This window comes from Protopterus annectens, chromosome 5.part1 (assembly GCF_019279795.1).
Source record: "Protopterus annectens isolate FY-2018-M chromosome 5.part1, PAN1.0, whole genome shotgun sequence".
Classification (NCBI taxonomy): Eukaryota; Metazoa; Chordata; order Ceratodontiformes; family Protopteridae; genus Protopterus; species Protopterus annectens.
The window spans coordinates 517,841,778-517,860,004 of NC_056736.1; the positions used below are offsets into that span (position 1 = coordinate 517,841,778).

The 18,227-nt window shown below is 35.9% G+C and overlaps 1 protein-coding gene across 1 annotated transcript in view; it reads right to left on the reverse strand.

Moving 5' to 3' along the window:
• SIM2 (SIM bHLH transcription factor 2) overlaps positions 1-18,227 on the reverse strand; it is a 1,026,265-nt gene that overhangs the window by 255,781 nt on the left and 752,257 nt on the right. Inside the window, exon 7 of the mRNA XM_044073136.1 lies at positions 17,185-17,291. Coding sequence (XP_043929071.1) covers positions 17,185-17,291 — 107 coding nt within the window. The remainder of the gene's footprint in view (positions 1-17,184; positions 17,292-18,227) is intronic.

Here is an 18,227-nt window from a genome sequence, read left to right on the forward strand (position 1 = left end):
TTCCTGATCAACATGAGGGTCTTCCAGAAGTTTTCTATACTTGCAACTATATTTATGCTTTTTCCGCATTTCTTGCTTTCTCATCTGGTCCTTCAACTTATATTCTTTCTTTTTGTTTTTTGGCACATTCAGTTGCTGCCTGATTTTTATCTGCTTCTGGTTTGATTTCCATTCCTGCTTGATGCCGATATGCTTCTGCTAGCCTAAGCAAGGAAGTCATCTAAGGTTTATTCTCCTCATGTTTCAAAACTTTCACTGCATTTGGATCTTGTGAGGTCAGCAGATATGTGTGGAGTCCCATGACTGCAGATCTATATGTGTAATCAATTTCAAGGAGGCCCATCCCTCCTTCAGAATAGGGAATATATAATCTTGGTATGCACTGATTTTTATAAATCATTTGGTGAGCATGAAACATCCTTCTTGTTTTCATATCTAATCTATCCAGTAAGTTTTGGGGCCAGTCAGTCACTCCAAAACTGTAAGTTAGGGCAGGAAGAGCAAATTGGTTTATAGTTTGGATTTTGTTTCTAGATGTCAATGCTGTTTTCAGGATTAATTTAAGTCTCCTGAAGTACTCCTTACTAAGTTTTATTTGCATTTGTTCATGTTTTATTGTTGATCCTTCATCAATTCCTAAATATTTATACATACCCTCTTGCTCAATTCTTTTATATTGCATTCTTGTCCCAAACTGATGTTTTCTTGGTTCTGCAGTTTTTCTGCTTTAAAGGTTGGTTTTGCACATTTATCAAGACCAAATGACATTCTTATATCATCTGAAAAGGTTTTGACAATTTGTAGGTGTGTTTTCAGTTCTTCATCTTATGAGTTATATAGTTTCAAATCATCGACAAACAGAAGATGAGAAGTCTTTGGACTTTGCTGTTTTCTAGGAACCAAATTATAGCCATGACCTAAACTGTTAAGTAGACAGCTTAATGGATTAAAGGCAAAGCAGAATAACAGCGGTAACAGAGAGTTACCCTGGAATATCCCCCTTTGGATTTTTATCCCTGGAATAATAAGTTGTCCTTTATCATGGCTTAATTGCAATGTGCTCTCCCACTGTTTCATGGTCATTGTAATGTAACCAATCAGTGTAGAGTGTATCTTATACATTTTTAAGCACTCTTTTATCCATGAATGTGGGACACTATCAAATGCTTTTTTGTAGTCAATCCATGCCATACTTAAATTCTTCCCCTTTTTACAGTTCTCCACTATGGCTTTACTTAATAACAAATGATCCATTGTTCCGTATGACATTCTTTTATTGCCCTTTTGTTCTATTGCCATAATTGAGTTTTCTTCTAAATGCCTATAAACTCTGTTGGCATCAATTCCAGTGTATAGTTTATACATCGTCGGAAGGCAAGTTATTGGTCTATAATTTTTAGGGTAGCTTTCAGGTTCATTCTTAAGTAGGAGCATTGCTTTTCCTGTTAACCAGGTTGGTGTCTGTTCAGGGTGTGCATATAAATAATTCTTACTCATGGCTAAATCTTCGTGCAAAGATGTTAATACTTTTAATCAGAAGTTAGGTACTGCATCTGGGTCTGGGGTTTTCCAATTAGAGGCTTTTCTTAACTTTGTTTCAATCTCTTTGGCTGTTACTTCATCCCATTTCATATCCTGTACCTTTAAACTTATTCTTTCTTTTACTTTTCTTTTCATTTAGTATATTTGTTATGTTCCACGGGATCTTCACAGATACTTCTCCAAAATGTATCTATTTTTTCTTTTTTTTGGTGGTCTTTCAGTTACTTTTACCTTATTTCCCAGTTCTCCATAAAACTATTTTGGGTCATCAATAAATTGCTTATTTTGTACTTTTCCTTTACATTTGTCTATGTATCTTCTAAGTTTTTCCACCTGTGCTGAGATTTTTAGTTTATTATTTGCTATAGTGTATGATAGATCCTGATCTGTTCTAATACTGTGCATTGCTGTTATCATGTCTATCTTTCTGAGTATTTTTGTTGATCTGTTCCCTCTTCTATATTCTTCTAACAGTGACACTTCTTGTCTAAGTTGCTTTATAGTTTTCTCTATTCAATACTTCCATGATGGTATTTGATTTCTTCTCTTTCTCTCCTTTACTACCCTGTGTTCTTATGGTAGAACTTTATCGGTTATTAATTTAGCTGCACAGTAATATATAATGTTTACTTCTGTTATACTGCAAGAATCTCTATGGACAGTTCTTATTAGTGTGTTCATTTGTTTCCTCAAACATCTGACTTTTTGGGTTTTATTGACCTTCTGAAGTCTATTTCTTTCATTGATCTTAATATGTCTATCTATCTCTATTAAGTCAAGCAACTCTTCTTTTAGCTCGGTTTCTTCTAGACTGAGGGCACATTTTTTGTTTTCCATTTCCTGTGGGTTTCTATAGAAAGTTCTATTGCATCTTCCTGTGGCACATCTGCTTTAATTTCATCCTGTACCATCCATTCTTGTTCATATGAAAACTCATTGGCCTATCACTCCTCAACATTAACTGCGACAGAGTTTCCACAGTTTCCTTTTCCTTCCCTTGCTGTCCAGCTTCAAGTGAATGTTTATACTGGTTTCCTGTGGAAGGCTCCAAAATATCTTCATATGGCACCTGACCAATTGCTTCCCATTCCATTGTTTTCCCCTTAATTTGGAGTTCAATTGCTATGACCTGTTGTGGTGCTTTCTGAATTAGATTTTCTACACTGAATCCTTTACTTTGGAGGTACTTCATGACCTCAGTTTCTATTTATTTAAATTCTCCATTACTGATCTCCTTTTCTACTTTTCCTGTTTGTCTTCTTATTTTTTGTATTGTAAAGTTTCCATCTGTAGATTCATTTGCCTGTATTTCTCTTCAAATATCTTTGGTGCTTCACTTTTTTTATTGATTCATTTTGTGCATGATATTACGCCATATTAAATCTCTTTTTTTTTCTTTCCCATGTCCATATTTCTTCTTCAGATGTCTCCTGATCTTCCTCTTTTTCTGTATGATACCCCACAAATAAAACTGAAAACAACCAAAGAATAATAAATAATGGTCCAGCCACTGCAGGTAGGTATACTTTATTTAATATAACTGTTTTTGTTGTATTTGAATATAAATGTTCTTATTTAATAAAAATTAATTTGGAGGTCAATATCAATAATTGTGGGTTAATTATACAATTAATCAGATAATATAAAAGCATGTGACTTCCTGAAGCATTTTGTTTGATCAAGTCTTGATTTCTAAGATGAAAGTGCTCATCTGGTGTTTTATTTTATTTTAATAAATTAGTGGAACCTATTTGCAGTGGCTGGACTGTTATTTACTATTTTTCTGTATGATAACCTAAATATTCTCCAAAATAGTCAAAGTCCTCGTACTTTATTATATCTCTACATTGCTGTTCTCTTAATTGTTCATTCACAAACTTTATTCCTAAGATTTCTATCTCTTCATTAAATCTAATGTATTGTATTTCTCCCCCCAAAATCTAGTCCTTTACTTTTTTTCTTTATTAAGAGTCAGTCCTAACATCTTCAGTTTTTTACTGGGCATTTCTAAGGCTGTTTCCATCCATTCTATATTTTTAACTGCTAACATTAAATCATCTGCATATGTAAACATAATTGGAATCATAATTCCTTCTGGTGTCTGATATCTAGCTTTTTCCTATATCAAATTAATCTCCATAATCACTGCATTCATAACTAATGCAAATAAGATGCTGCTGGTTGGACATCTTTGTTTAATACTATTTCATAGTCCTATAGTTTCACTTATCCATCCATTGACTACCAATCTTACTTTGTTGTCCTTGTAAACTGACTTCAGAATATTTTTATTTTATTACTTATGCTCTTGACTTCCTTTATTTCTAGTTCCAAAGATTGTTCCAGATAATTTATTAACTTTGTTTGCTATTCGTTTTTGTAATTATTTTCAGGAAAATCTTATAATCTATATTATTTAGTCTAATGGTCCCCAATTTCTTATATCCATTTTCCCTTCTTTGATATGAAATTTATTACCCCTAGGCAAAATGAAATTTATTACCCCTAGGCATAACTTTTCATTTATACCCTTTTCAAATCATTTATTCATTACTTCTAAGAAATATTATTTTTGGCATTATTGCGTGTTTTTATACATTACGTATTCAGTTCCATCGATCCCTGTAGCTGATTCTACATTTACTGTCTTAAGTATGTTTTCTAATTTTTTTATTTTAATCTTTTCCTCCATCCTTTTATTGTCTTCTTCAGTTAACTTGTTTAATTCCCATCTATCTTTTAATGTAATGATACTTTTTGAGAATGCCTCTATTATATATTCTTTAATTGTTTCATAATTTCTTCTTGTACATTTATTATATTGCATTTTCCATCTTTTAATTATCTCATTATTCTTGTATTTTCTTTAACCATTTTACTTAAGTATGGTGCTACTTTTTCATTCTTTCCATGCAAAAAATATCTTTGTTTAAACAATCTTCTTTTCATTTTTTCTTGATTCATTTCATATACTTTCTTTATTTTTCTATGACCTCTTCACTATTACTTGCTATGATTTTGAATATTTGGTTACTAATTTCCCTATATACATCAAATTCCTGTAGTCTTCTCAGTTTTTGTCATTTTACTCTCTCCTTTCTGTATTTTTCTTTCAAATTGATCCACCAACTCGTCTTTATAAAATTCTCTCATACTTATGTGATCTTGCCATAATTGTAGTTTTATGTCTTTTGCCTGTTCATTCAATTCTGATTCATTGATCCTTTTTATTCCTTTGCCTATTTTTATGCAATTCCTTCTTTCTTGTAAATCTATCCATATAGCTACATGATCTGAAAATCCTGTGATTTTACACCCTTGATGTAGTACAAACGGTCTAAAACTATAAAATAGTCAGTTTCAGTTCTTAAATTGCTTCTCTTGTATGTCCAATTCTTATGTTCCCATAAATACATTTTATTATATTTAATCATATCTAGAATTACTTTAGCATCTGCTCTTTCTTTATATATGTGTCTTAGATCACAATTAAAGTCCCCCATTACAAATACTTGCTTGCTTAAATTGACATGATCCAGTATTTTTTAAACATAATTTCTCTGTTTCTGTAAGGTATATGCATAAAGTATAATTACTCTATAAACTTGATTTTTATACCTTATGTCTAGATTCACTATTCTTCCAATAAGTACTATTGTATAATCTAAAATATCTATCCATTCTTTACATATCATGACTGTACCAGAGCATTTTTCACTACCTATATTCCAAATTATTTTGCCTTCCCATAAACATGTATCTGTTCTCTTTCTTCATCTACTATTATTCTAATGCCCATAAGTGCTATGATGTCCATATCTATGTCATACTCCATTTTAATACTCACAGCCTGTGATGGATATTCTCCATGCTGTTGATGTTAACAGCTAAGATTTTCACTGTAATGGATACATTTTATTTTATATTCACTCTTTTCCTTTTTCGCTTTCTCTTATAGTTACATTTTGAACTTGAATTTTCTGTTTTTTGCCTATAGAACCTCTTTTACTTCTTACTTTTAACCATTTATTTCTCATTCATCACTTATATTACTTATTTCTTCTTCATTTGTTTCCTTATCTTTTACATCATTCATATTCTCTTTCCCATCCATTGTTACTTAGGATTAATTCATCTGCTCATTTTCCACTTCCTGTATAGTGTCTGATATAATTTTTTTTCTTCTCCTGCCCCTGTACTAATGTAGCTTCTTGTGTATGTTTCTCTAATTCTGTATAATCCATCCATGAATGACCCATCTTTTCACATTTTATACACTTTTGTTCACATTTCTTTGCTTTGTGACCCATTTTTCCACATATAAAACATTTTCTTTTATCACAATTACTAATTAAATGATCATTCTTGCCACATAAAAAACACATCTTGGGTTGTCCCCAGTATCTCACCATGCCTTTGCTTCCATCAATATTAATTATATTTAGAAAATATACAATTTTTTCATCTTGCATTTTCAGTATTACACCACATTCCCAACCCCCAGTCCATAAGCCTCTATCGCCATATATTTTTGTTACCTGTATAACATATCTGCATATAGTCTTTAAATATTATTTTAAATCATCACTTCCAATTTCAGTTCTAAACTGCATAAACACTTTCTTCTTGGCTTCTCTATTAAAAGCTGGTATTACATATAAGTTCCAAGGACAAATATCTTTTCTTTGTTATATTGTCCTAGAATTTTTTTCCAAACCGACTGGACAAAAAACATAGCCCGTTTTCAGCGGAGGCCTGAGAAGAAAAGCTCCCAAAGTAAAGATTACAATATTTATAATCAAATATGCATGTTACAATACATAATGTTACTAAGACGTTTACATAATTACACAGCACAGCATAGTCAAGTTAATAACAGATGATAAAATCAAAAAATCAATCAGAATCAAGTATGAATCAAAAATAGAACAATCAAATCAATCAATATTGAGTTAGATAAGCAGAAAAACAGTAGTAGAGTAGGGTGTTTGCTTAGCCAGAAGAAGTACAGGAGCATAACCAGTGACTGGAGAAATAATTTGTAAAGAGCTTTTTGAGGTTATGAGTATTAGGTATAGATAGTAGATGCTGGAGAAGGGACTGCCAAGATTTGTCTATGGAGTAGCCAGGGCTTTTTTTGTAAGCAAAAAGGTGGTGGTACGCATATATTGCATCATTTGGGTCAACCCTCCACCCCGCCCAGTCCCTCCCCTACCCCTCCCTGTCCCGACCCCCCCAAATACTTCTTTTTTTCTGCAAATCCTCTTTCATGAAAAAATAAATAAAATCTTCTCTGTTCATAATGCAACAATTGAAGTCACTTATCACAGCAAATTATTAAGCATGATAGTGGACAGTAATCTTAAATTTTACCTGCAGTCCTGCATTATCCTTGTGCTGACGGATACACCTGTGCCAGACAGTTATTTTGCTTTGAAGAGATCCTGTTATAGTCTTTATTCATGGGGTTCCAAATAAAATATCTTAATATTCAATATATCACATAACAGGTTAAAATTTGAAATTGACAAATCTTCAAGTGTACGTGTACTGTGTTGCAAAAATCCCACAGCTGTATTTAGAAACAACCAAAATGAGGGCCTGGCTTGATGGTGAAAGGCCTGGCAAGTTTATGGACAAAAAGTCAAGGCTTACAGGCAACAGATATCCATAGCAGGGATCAAGGTGACTGGCAAACAGGTTATGCTCACTGGGGAAATATGAATTAATGCAGAGTCCCATCACTTCTATGAGCAACTTTACTTAGAAGTCGTTTGCTTGATGATTGGGAGAGTAAGATGAGTGAATTCTTTGACAAAGTGAACCTTCTTCTGTCACTGGAAAAGTGGAGTAGAGTTCTCTCTACAATTTCTCAAGGAGAGGTGTGTAAGGTGATAGATGGTATGCCTTGTGGTAAAGCCAGTGATCTGGATGGGATAACTGTATAAAAGCATTGTATCAAATTTTCCATGGGTTGTTGAATATTTTTAGATCTTTCCAAACTTGCAGGATGATTAACCTTCTCTTGTACATCTGCCATAATAATGGTTATCTCTAAACCCAGGAAAGATTCCTTAGTGGTCACCGGTTGCAAACCATTGCCTGGTTTATCTTATTAATGTGGAACTTTATGTACATGTTAAAGTCCTAGCACAGCAGATTAAATCTCTTCTGTCAAAATGTATCTTTCCCACACAGGCTGGGTTTGTACTAATTTGGAAAATTGAGGATATCTTACGGTCAGTGCTCCTTTATGTCAAGACTGCAAGGAATAGTTGAGTCTGCTCTAGTGGTTTTAGTTAACTTTGAGAAGGTTTTCAACTTGGTTAGAGATAGTTATTTGAAGATAGCTTCCCAGTCTGTGATTATCTTGCAATGAAGCCCCCCTCCTCAAGTATATCTTTAAGTAATGGTTTATTGTCTAGTCCCTTTAGTATGTACAAGGGCACTTGCTAGGGTTGTCAATTTTCTCATTCTTTTTTCTTTTGACTGTATAACCCCTAAATAGGTTCCTTCAGTACATTTATGGGCAATCCATGTGTGGGATAGTAAGAGCTGTACTTATGAATGATTGTTTAGTCCTTACGCAGAACCCAAGAAAAGATCTCACTGAGATAGCTGGATGCCTGGATTACTGAAAAGCTTTGATATAATTTCTGGGCAGTGTCTCAACAAAGCCAACCCAGAGATATTTGTGGCCAACTCACAGACTGAGACTGAAGGATGAAGGGCTGGATCCCCCCTTTACATGGTTCTGGTCCTGTCCCAGATATTTAGTGTTGTACTTTCATCATTGTATGAGTTCTATGATAATGTTGGATGCCAAGATTCACTTCTCAAGCTTTACTCTCAAGGTGCACCCCTTGACATCCATGTCTAAAAATTTTATAAAGAGGTCACGATTGGAGACGAGATCATAATCTTCAATGTTGAAATCATTTTTGTGAATTAGAGTAATATTTAAGAAATTGTCCCTGCCTATTAACAGCCCCAAAAGCACACAGACAGACCACAGGAATCATCTGGACAGTGGTTCTGTTGATGGTTCTTCACTGACCCTGCCCTATTGCCAGTCAGTGTTTTAAAAAAAAAAATCAACAGTCCCCCCACACACACACACTGCCTCACTAGTATCTGGTTAAACCCTGCCAGCTTATAACATATTTAAAAAAAAGTCAACTCCATGGCCCTTAAGTTTCACAGAGCAGTATTATGCCAGGGGAAAAAATAAAGTATCTGGTTGGCGTGGCCCTCTCAACAGCCCCAAAAAACAGACAAATGTGATATCACACACACCATAGCCTGTCTCTCCTCTCATTCTCTCCTCACAACTAAAGTACGGGAAGAAAAAAGGAGAATAACAGTGCTAATCAGCAGCCCGCATCATGATTACGCAGTCCTGTCAACCGCCGCAGCCCACAATCCTATGATACACACATTGGAAGTTTAAATTCCACGCGTAAGTGGACTCGCTCTATCCGGCGCTTTTGTAACAGAGGTCCTGGTACACCATACTGGCACGTACCATCTCAAAAAAAGCCCTCAGAGTAGCTATATAAAGAATCACCATAAAAGTTGTGGGTTTTGATATCTTTAAGGAAGATTTTATCAGCTGACCTGAGTGAGGTAAGATTAGAATAGGGTTGTACGAGGTCAGGTAAGGCTGGGCAATAGTCAGGTTTATGGATAACAGAGTGAGCAACTATAAGCTAGTTTAAGGTGAGTACGTTTGGGAGTTCAATTCAGTTGAGTTTTTGCAGGGCGATGCAATGGTGAGCTCTGTGGGGAAGGTTAGCAGCAAATTTGGCAATTTTATTATAGCAAGCTTCTAGGTTAATGAAGTCAGATTTGCGAAGGTTTGTGAAGACTTGAGAACAGTAGAGAAGGGTGGAAAGTAGGTGAGTTCTGGCAGTGGCTATTCTTGCATGATTAAATAGATATGGTTTAGCCCTTTAGAGAGCACCTAATTTTGTGTGGACTTTTTTGATTGTTAAAGTGATATGTCTGTCAAATTTTAGGTTGCAGTCTAGGGTAACACCAAGAAGTTTAGTATGTTCGACAGGTTCAATTTTTGTACCATTGGAGGTGAAGATAGAGAGATGAGCTTGTTGGTTTTCACTGGCAGAATTACAAAATACCATAAGTTTGGTCTTGTTAGGGTTTAGAATGAGTTGGTGGTCTGATAGGTATTTTTCAATGTTTTGTAGGGCAGTCTAAGACTTTACTTGGAGTTCATTTAAGGAGGGGGCAGAGCAAATAAGGGAAGCCTCATTTGTAGGAATGTATTATTAAAGTACTGAACTGCAAGATCCAATTGTAGGGTTTTCACGGGTGACCAGTTGCATTAATTTAATAGGGTCTTAAATATTGAGGGGGAGAACTGTTTTTATTACATATATATTGATATGTAATATGATAGAGGCAGGTGAAGCTGCAGTATAAAGGTCATTAGTAAAGATAATAAAGAAATGTGGGCCTAAGACAGAGCTTTGTGGGATGCCAACAGTGATGGGCAAAAGGGGTGATATTTTATGTTCCCATACGGTGGCTTGTTTATGGCTGGAGAGGTAGCTGTGGAACAATTGTAGGGTACTGGTGCTGAAATTGAGAGAGGCAAGTTTGTTCAGGAGTATTTGATGAGATATAGTGTCAAAAGCTTTTGACATATCAAGGAAGGTGTCAGAGACAAGGAGGTTATTGTTTTTGAGGTGGTTTACAGTACTGGTGAAACTTAACAGGGCGGTGTTAGTACTATGTTTGGGGTGGAAGCCATGCCGAGTTTAAGATAGACGGTTATGTGTTAGGAGGTGGTCTAATGACTGTTTACGTAGGCATTTTTCTAAGATTTTGGCAAGTGGAGAAAGTATAGCTATAGGCCTACAGTTGGAAAGGTCAATAGAGGAGCCTCCTTTGTGCAGGGGTATGCAATGAGATATTTTCCAAAACAGGGGGACATACTGTTCAGTGACAGAGTGGTTAATAAGAATAGATATAGGATAAGAGATGGATTTAGCAGCAAGTTTAAGAAATTCACTGGGTAACTGATCTGCAGCAGGAGTACATGGTTTTATTTTAATTAGGAGGTTTTGTATATAATTAGTTTGGATCAGTTTAAGTGAGAAAGGAGGAGTATTGGGGTCAGTGGGGGCAGGTGGTAAGGAAAGTGCAGAATTGACAGGGTTATTAACAAAGTAAAATGCAAAATCAACACACTGTTTGAATCAAAGACTGTATAATTTAATATTGTATTTGTTAGGTAGGTTATATCCAACTTCAAGGGTATGCTACTTACCCTTTGAGCAATGCACTACTTTAAACCTAAGATTAAAAATGAAGTGCAAACTCCATGGAGTAGAGAGATAAAGCCCTGACTGCAGCATAGTTGCCTAAGTTTGAGTAGTAGCGCCTGTAGGAGCTGGCAGGAGGGAGTGGGAATAAGTGGCCACTGCCACCTCATCTATCCTGGGAGCAAGGAGTCAGCTCTGTCTCACTACTTGAGTGAGAGTGGGAGCACTAGGTGTTGCACCCATGGAACAGAGGCCCATGACCACGCACTGCAGTGTACACTTGCACATAGCCCAGAGAACATGAGGAGATCCACTCTCTGATGCTAGCAGTAGCAGAGCTTGTACAGCTGCCACAAAAAGCGGTGTTCCTAGGGGTGTTCCTAGGGGAATGGTAGGTCACTTCACAAGACAGGGTAATTGGCCCACCTCCTACTAATCAACTCTTGCCTGGGAGAACAAATGTTCTGATTAGGCAACCAAGCCAGGAACAAATGGATCCTAGGGGTCTTACCTAGCCTAGTGATGCCTGGCTCTTGCCCCCAGATAGAACAAATGGGATAATTGAATAAATGTAGTGAAATCGTCAAGCAAGTCAAGTGAGGGATAAAAATGGCATAAAGTAATGTAAAATGCAAAAAGTAAAATATGAGGAACAAAACTAACAGAAAGTCGTATGTTGTGAATAAGCAAGAAATAACAGAATGCAGCAAACAAACAAAAAATTGTGCAGTGGAGCACACACAGTATAGCAATATTGATTTAAAAAACATTTAAGAGTCATTCTGGTGACTGTGAAGGTTTGACACCAGCGCTAAGCCCTAACATTAGATTCAACCTCTGGCAGTGGCAGGGCCACCACAGTGGTCTGTAGGATCACCATGGTGGACATCTACTCAGCCAAGTTATATGCAAATGAAGCATTGCAGTGTAGTGGCATATGCTAATTAGCCATGTGGGGTTCCCTGGAAATGCCTGCAGAGAATCACTTAACTAAGTAAATTAATTCACCTGGCCAAGTTAAGTAACTCGGCCAAATTTTCACAATCGCCCATCACTTTCACTGGTCGAACTTGTATTAGAGGTAAGTGCCAAGGAGTTTAGCAGACAGGCAGTGGTGGGAGCATGTATGTATATGTGTGCCTACATGTGTGAGTGAATACAAAGCATGAGTGGTCTCAGGTGACTGTGTGTGTGTGTGTGTGTGTGTGTGTGTGTGTGTGTGTGTGTGTGTGAATGAATGGTATGTGCCTAAGAGTGTGATTGGGTGGGAGAACTGTGTGTGTATGTATGTGGGGTAAGCTGTCATACAAATTCACCTATAAAGAGCAAATCCTGCAATATTGGGGGGGGGGGGGTGGAACACTAAACATGAAGAAAAAAATAATATTCCTCTACAGATACTTAAAACAGTTTTGCAACATGAAAGACATATGGGGGTGCACTAGGCACCACGAAAAACATATTAAAGACAGTTAAAAAGTTAATAGAACAACAGTTTTGCAACTCAAAAGACTTATAAGGCAGGAGGGACACAAGCCACCAGGGATATGAAACAGCCCTAACACACTTAAACATTTAATACAGGAACAGATTTTACAGCATGAAACATGTAGGACATATGGTGGGATAACACTAGACACCAGAGGCACTCATTACATATTACCCTAACTCACTGCAAAAAAATTAAAAATGTAAAAAAAAAAACTTTGAACCTTGTACCACTGGCGCAGAGGGCAACTCATCAACTAAGAAGAGATTTAGTAATCTGCACTAAAACTGGACATCAGGAAAAGGCTTTCAATATTACTATAAGTCAATAAAACAAAATAACAGAACAATAGGGAAAAAACTTTGAACGCCATAACTTTGGCTCATGGAGCTCCTCATCAACAACATTTTAGTTTTCTTTGCTACAAAGCATCTCTTATGTAAGGATGTATTTTCTGAACCATAAGAAGTATAAAACTTTATTACTGGCTAACTGTAATGGTCTGTCAGTTAATGGTCCATCAGTTGCAAGGGATGGGAGGAACACTAAAAGACTTCAAGGAGATTTTTAGAATATTATTCCAAGGCACTTAAAAAGTTAATAGAGCAACAGGTGTGATAGCATCATGATACACTTTCTGAACAAGAAGAAGGAGAGTCTAGCGTGTGTGTGTGTGTGTGTGTGTGTGTGTGTGTGTTTGTGTGTGTGCGTGTGTGTGCGTGTGTGCGTGCGTGCATGTGTGCGTGTGTGCGTGTGTATGTGTGTGTGAGAATGAATAAGGGGCTGCCTGTCCCAATGCAATGCATGAGCCACCAAAGGTGCTTACCACAGTAAAGTGCTGACTAGCACTAGCTGTATTACTGCACATTTCAAAAACATGCAAATTAGACAATAATGAGATATTTTCTCATTGTGGCTAACATATCTCTGAACTGCAATTTTTCTCATTATGTAAACAGTTGCTTTTGGCCACAACTGTTACCAGCAGTGGTCAGATTCTTTCAAGTCCTCAGAGGTGTCTTACATACTAAAAGACACAGACACAGGAAATACTAGGATATGCAAACAGAAATGAGAACAATGTAGAAGAAAGATACACAGACAGTTCCAATAGTAGTAGAAGTAACAGGACTAATAAAAAACGAATTTATATGCTGTCGATACATGTAACTTCATATCAACTGCAGAAGGAGGCAGGTGCTGAGAAGATTACCCTTGGCTAACATCAAAGATATAAGCAATACTAATTTCATGAACTCTAACTATGCCCTAACTTAGGAATGGGGTTCATTCCCTTCACGGTATTAGAAGCCCAAATTATTTGGAGAAATTAAAAAAGGCAGAAATCAAAACATTAAAATATAATGCTCAGATAAACTTTGTAGATGTAATATTTCTGGTATCCTTAGCTATACAGCCAGAACTAGAATATTTAGAAAAGCTACAGCAATGTTAGATTACCTGTTTCATAGTAGCTATCAGCCACCACACCTTGTGGCCTCTCTCCCCAAATGGAAATTTTTGAGGATGAGGGAGGAAGCTCAGTAGTTCTAGGAAGGAATTTTTTGTAGGAATTTAAGTCCTTCTTTAGAATGTTTGTTGTAAAAGGATAATAGTAATAATATTAATACTACTACTACTACTACTACTAATAATAATAATAATATGTTATAGGTGCCTACTGGATGACTAGTAGCGGTTCCTATGCTTACTTATTAGGTCTGAACAGATGACTGGAAGTCAATACTGATAAGCATCTGTTGCCCATGCAGGTGTGCCTTGTTATAATATGACTATAAGGAGGTGTGAGGTATACTTTATTTCAAAATTGAATGTGCTACTTAATAGAAGAGTTCAAAGTTATATGAAATGTTAGAACATTTTGCTGTTAGATCCTGTTATGAGTCTCCTCTTTTCTTATTTTCATGAAAAAGGTTTGTGGCATACATTGATTTGCATGTATTTTAAAACTCCTATACTTATTAATGTCACATCTCTATGTCACAAACTCTTCCTGTTATTGGTAATGTTACATCTGTACCCCACAAGGGCATTGTACCTTGTGGCAATTGTTGCATTTGATTTTTGTTAGTTTGTCCTTTTTGAGAGCTTAACGGTATGAAGTTTACTGTTGGGTGATGCACACAACTGTAATACAAACGGGATGATTTATGGCATTTGTTGTACATGCGGATTGTTTTATTTTAAAGAAAGAAGATGGCCTTTGAGTAGAAGGATGGAAAAACACATTCGACATGTTAGAAATGCATCCCATTTTAGCCCTTGTGACACGTATTCAACAGCAGCGTAGCAGTTTAATTAATGTTCTACAAGCATCAGGTTTACAAAGGGAGCAGACAAATTTTAGGAATGGCAAGGGACTGAAATAACTGTTATATTACAAAGTCTGTTTATTCTTAAATAATCCACTAGCAATTGTTGCGGATAATGCATATCTAACCTCACTCTCAGGGTCTCTGGAGTCCAGGACTAAATAAATACTAAAGGGAACAATAGTTTGTTGTGTGGAGAACCTCTAAACCAAACTTATTTGCTGCATGGAAAGTAATACACCATTAGGGATTGGGAGTTGGTATAACGGTTGTGACATTCACTTCTCACACAGAAGGTACAGGATTTGATTCTCAACTTTAAAAGAAAAACTGGTTAGGCTAAAAATAACCCACAAGGGCAGCTAACCCAGTATTTACCTATGAACACTTAAGCACTAAACTCATCTTTGTTCTTATTTTAAAATAGCCCCTGTAATTTGAAAAATGTGCTTGAAGCTTGTTTCAAATTTAAACAGATTTTAATTTCCATATGGGTAAGCACTACTATTTACAATATAACTGTCTTATGTCTTACTTCTTTGTGTTCATTGTGATATGGGGTGCAGCTGGCTCCAGGTGAATTGGTGCTGACATGGTCGGTATAGAAACACATTTAATAAGATGAGGGAGTAGGAGGGACTGTACAAGCCCCCATGCATTAGTTAGTGGCAAATAACTATCAGTGGGGGAACTCATTCCGAAGGCATACCCATATGAACCAAAATAGCTTGCCAAAAACATACACTGAATTAACATGAACAATTATTTCTTTATTTATTTTATTTATTTATCCTTTATTATCTGGGTTATTCCATCTAGGCTAGTATATAAATGTATACAGGCTCCAAATAATATTACATATCAATATATACGTAATAAAAAACAGTTCTCCCGCCTCACTATTTAAGACTCTATTAAATGAATACAACTGGTCACCCCTAAAAACCCTACAATTGGATCTTGCAGTTCTGTACTTTAATAATGCATTTCTGCAAATTCTAAATAATCTTGCTCCTTTTAGGAAAATTCGCTCCAAGTCCGACAAACTTCCCTACTTATCTAAAGAGACTGTTCTCCAACTTAAACAGCTGGACAAAGCCTGGACTTGCTATCACAAAGACAAGAATAGCAACAATTACACAACCTATCGACAGCTCAGAAAACAGGCCAAAAACCAAATTAGACATGACAAAAAGACTTACTTCCAAACATGCCAACTAAAATGCCAAAACAGCCCCCAAAGATTCTGGCAATCAATCAACCTCCTCCTAAACCCAGGAAAACCGTCCACTCCAGCCCCAACAACTAACTTCTCTATTGACTGTATAGCTACACAATTCAATACCCACTTTATCACCTCCATCACCTCATTACTAAACAACACTGTCAATTCCCTGCAATGACATCATGAAATATTGAACCCACCATGCCTCACTACTTGAATTAATTTATAGGATACTGTAGATCTATGCTAAGCACATCAACATGTGAAGAGAAAGGCAAGTTATCAGCTAGGGCTTGCAGGTGGAACACCTTATATTAACAATTGGCATATGTGATAGAATAGTTGTTTTGCTAGCGAGAATGTTTTGCAGAAGTATGTAAATTGGTAATAGTTTCAAATATTATGACCCATTTGAGAAAGTTCCGTAATGTGGAGAATGAATTGTTGAAAGTCCAGACTTGCATATACTGAGATTGCCATTTTTCAGAAAATTCCCTTTTCTCAGTTTGCCATTTCTCAGACTATTCCTATTTCTCCTAGGTATAATGATCTCAGAATTGGTGTATGTATATATATATATATATATATATATATATATATATATATATATATATATATATATATATATATATATAAATATATAGGAAGTGCGGGTGTGAGAAAAGTGATGTTCAATATTTACTCTTCTCCTAGATTTTCTGTCTTTTTTTTTTTTGGCTTGTCAGGGCACGGCATTTGGAGTCCCAACATTTCAATAGGGAGCCATGTAAATTGTACCCCGGTATGGCAAGAGGTGGATGGTAGAGAGTGGTTATTAGAGAAAAAATGTGTAAACAGTAAAACTAAAAAAAAAAAAAAAAAAAAAAAAAAAAAAAAATCAAACATACTATAATCTTCCATTTTTTTGCAAAATCACTTGCATCTTTAACATGAGGCATATAACCTGGACTGAAATTATTTCTAAAATAATTCTTCATAAAGTGACCAATGCACTTTATATTAAATATGCACTGCACTGACATAAAAATTAGAATTACAGTACATTAATTTCACTGTTCATTGCTGTTCATACCACAAAAAAAAAAAAAATAGATTGTTAGAAACTTTATTAAGGTCTGTTTTGAAACATTGATAATCCATAATCACACCAGATTACTACATACTAAGTGTCTCCTCTCTTTTTATTGTCAGCTTCAGTACAGCTTTGCCTTGGGAATCATATCATTTATAAAATAACGCATTTACCAGTGAGCAGCAAGTAATCCTGAATTCTGTATTTTCAAAGGAATATAGGAAATGGCCACTTACAAAGGTGATGTGCATATCGCAAGTGGAAAACATCGCATCCATGAACATGGTGGTACAAGGTCTTCTCAATCAAATCCTGCGGTTCGTACCCTGTTAATTCTGCTACCCTAGAATGTCAAATTGTACATTCAGCATTAAATGAAACAAACATATAGCCACTGTTGTGCTGTTACAGTCATTACCAGTGCTCTAATTAAGTAATTCTGATTACCTAGTTAAATGAAAATGGATCTGTGGGAAAAGAGAAAGGGAAACCACACACGCAGAATTTCTATGAGTGCTCCCCCTACAGTCACCCATGCACATAGATGCTGACACATGTGCATGCACATATACACGCACACAAACACATACACAAGTGCACACACATAGTTACTGAAAGAAGTTGGTTTGAATGTAGTGGAAAAAGTAATTTATTAGTGCAAAAATACATGCAGTTTGTCCAGAATCATCCATCGTTTATATAGATCAGTATATAATGATTCATTGAATCTATTTTAAACTGAAGGAATTTAGAATACTTTTATGCTTCCACGTCTTTGACAGCCATGCTGTTAGAGAAACAACATGGAATTCCAGAAAATAAGTTTGAACTGAAAATGGGTACAGGGGAACATTGCGGTTGTTCATCCTGAAAGTTCCGTTTGCTTATTCAGGTTTCCTATATGCTTAGAAATAGCAACTCGGGTGAGTGACAGACATCATTATTGTGTAAAACAATGATCAATCGCCATAGTGTCTATATTTCAAAATGTGGGCTAGTACATCTTAATTAATGAATGACTGTTGACTAAAGTAGGTGGCATGGAGGCATAGCCTCCCACTACAAAGGAGTTGCAAAAACATTGGTTTGAGTGATGTCTTATTATAACACATCAGATGTGGTTTCTTGTCAAAGCTGTTGAATTCCTGTGTTCTGGGGCTCAGCATTTTCCCCAGACTGTTCTTGGAATCATGTAAGTAATAAGTGATTATAGTTATCCCATGGTATGGAACCAGTCAAATGCAGTTTTAGCCAGTATGTAGCATCTGCCTCCAAATAA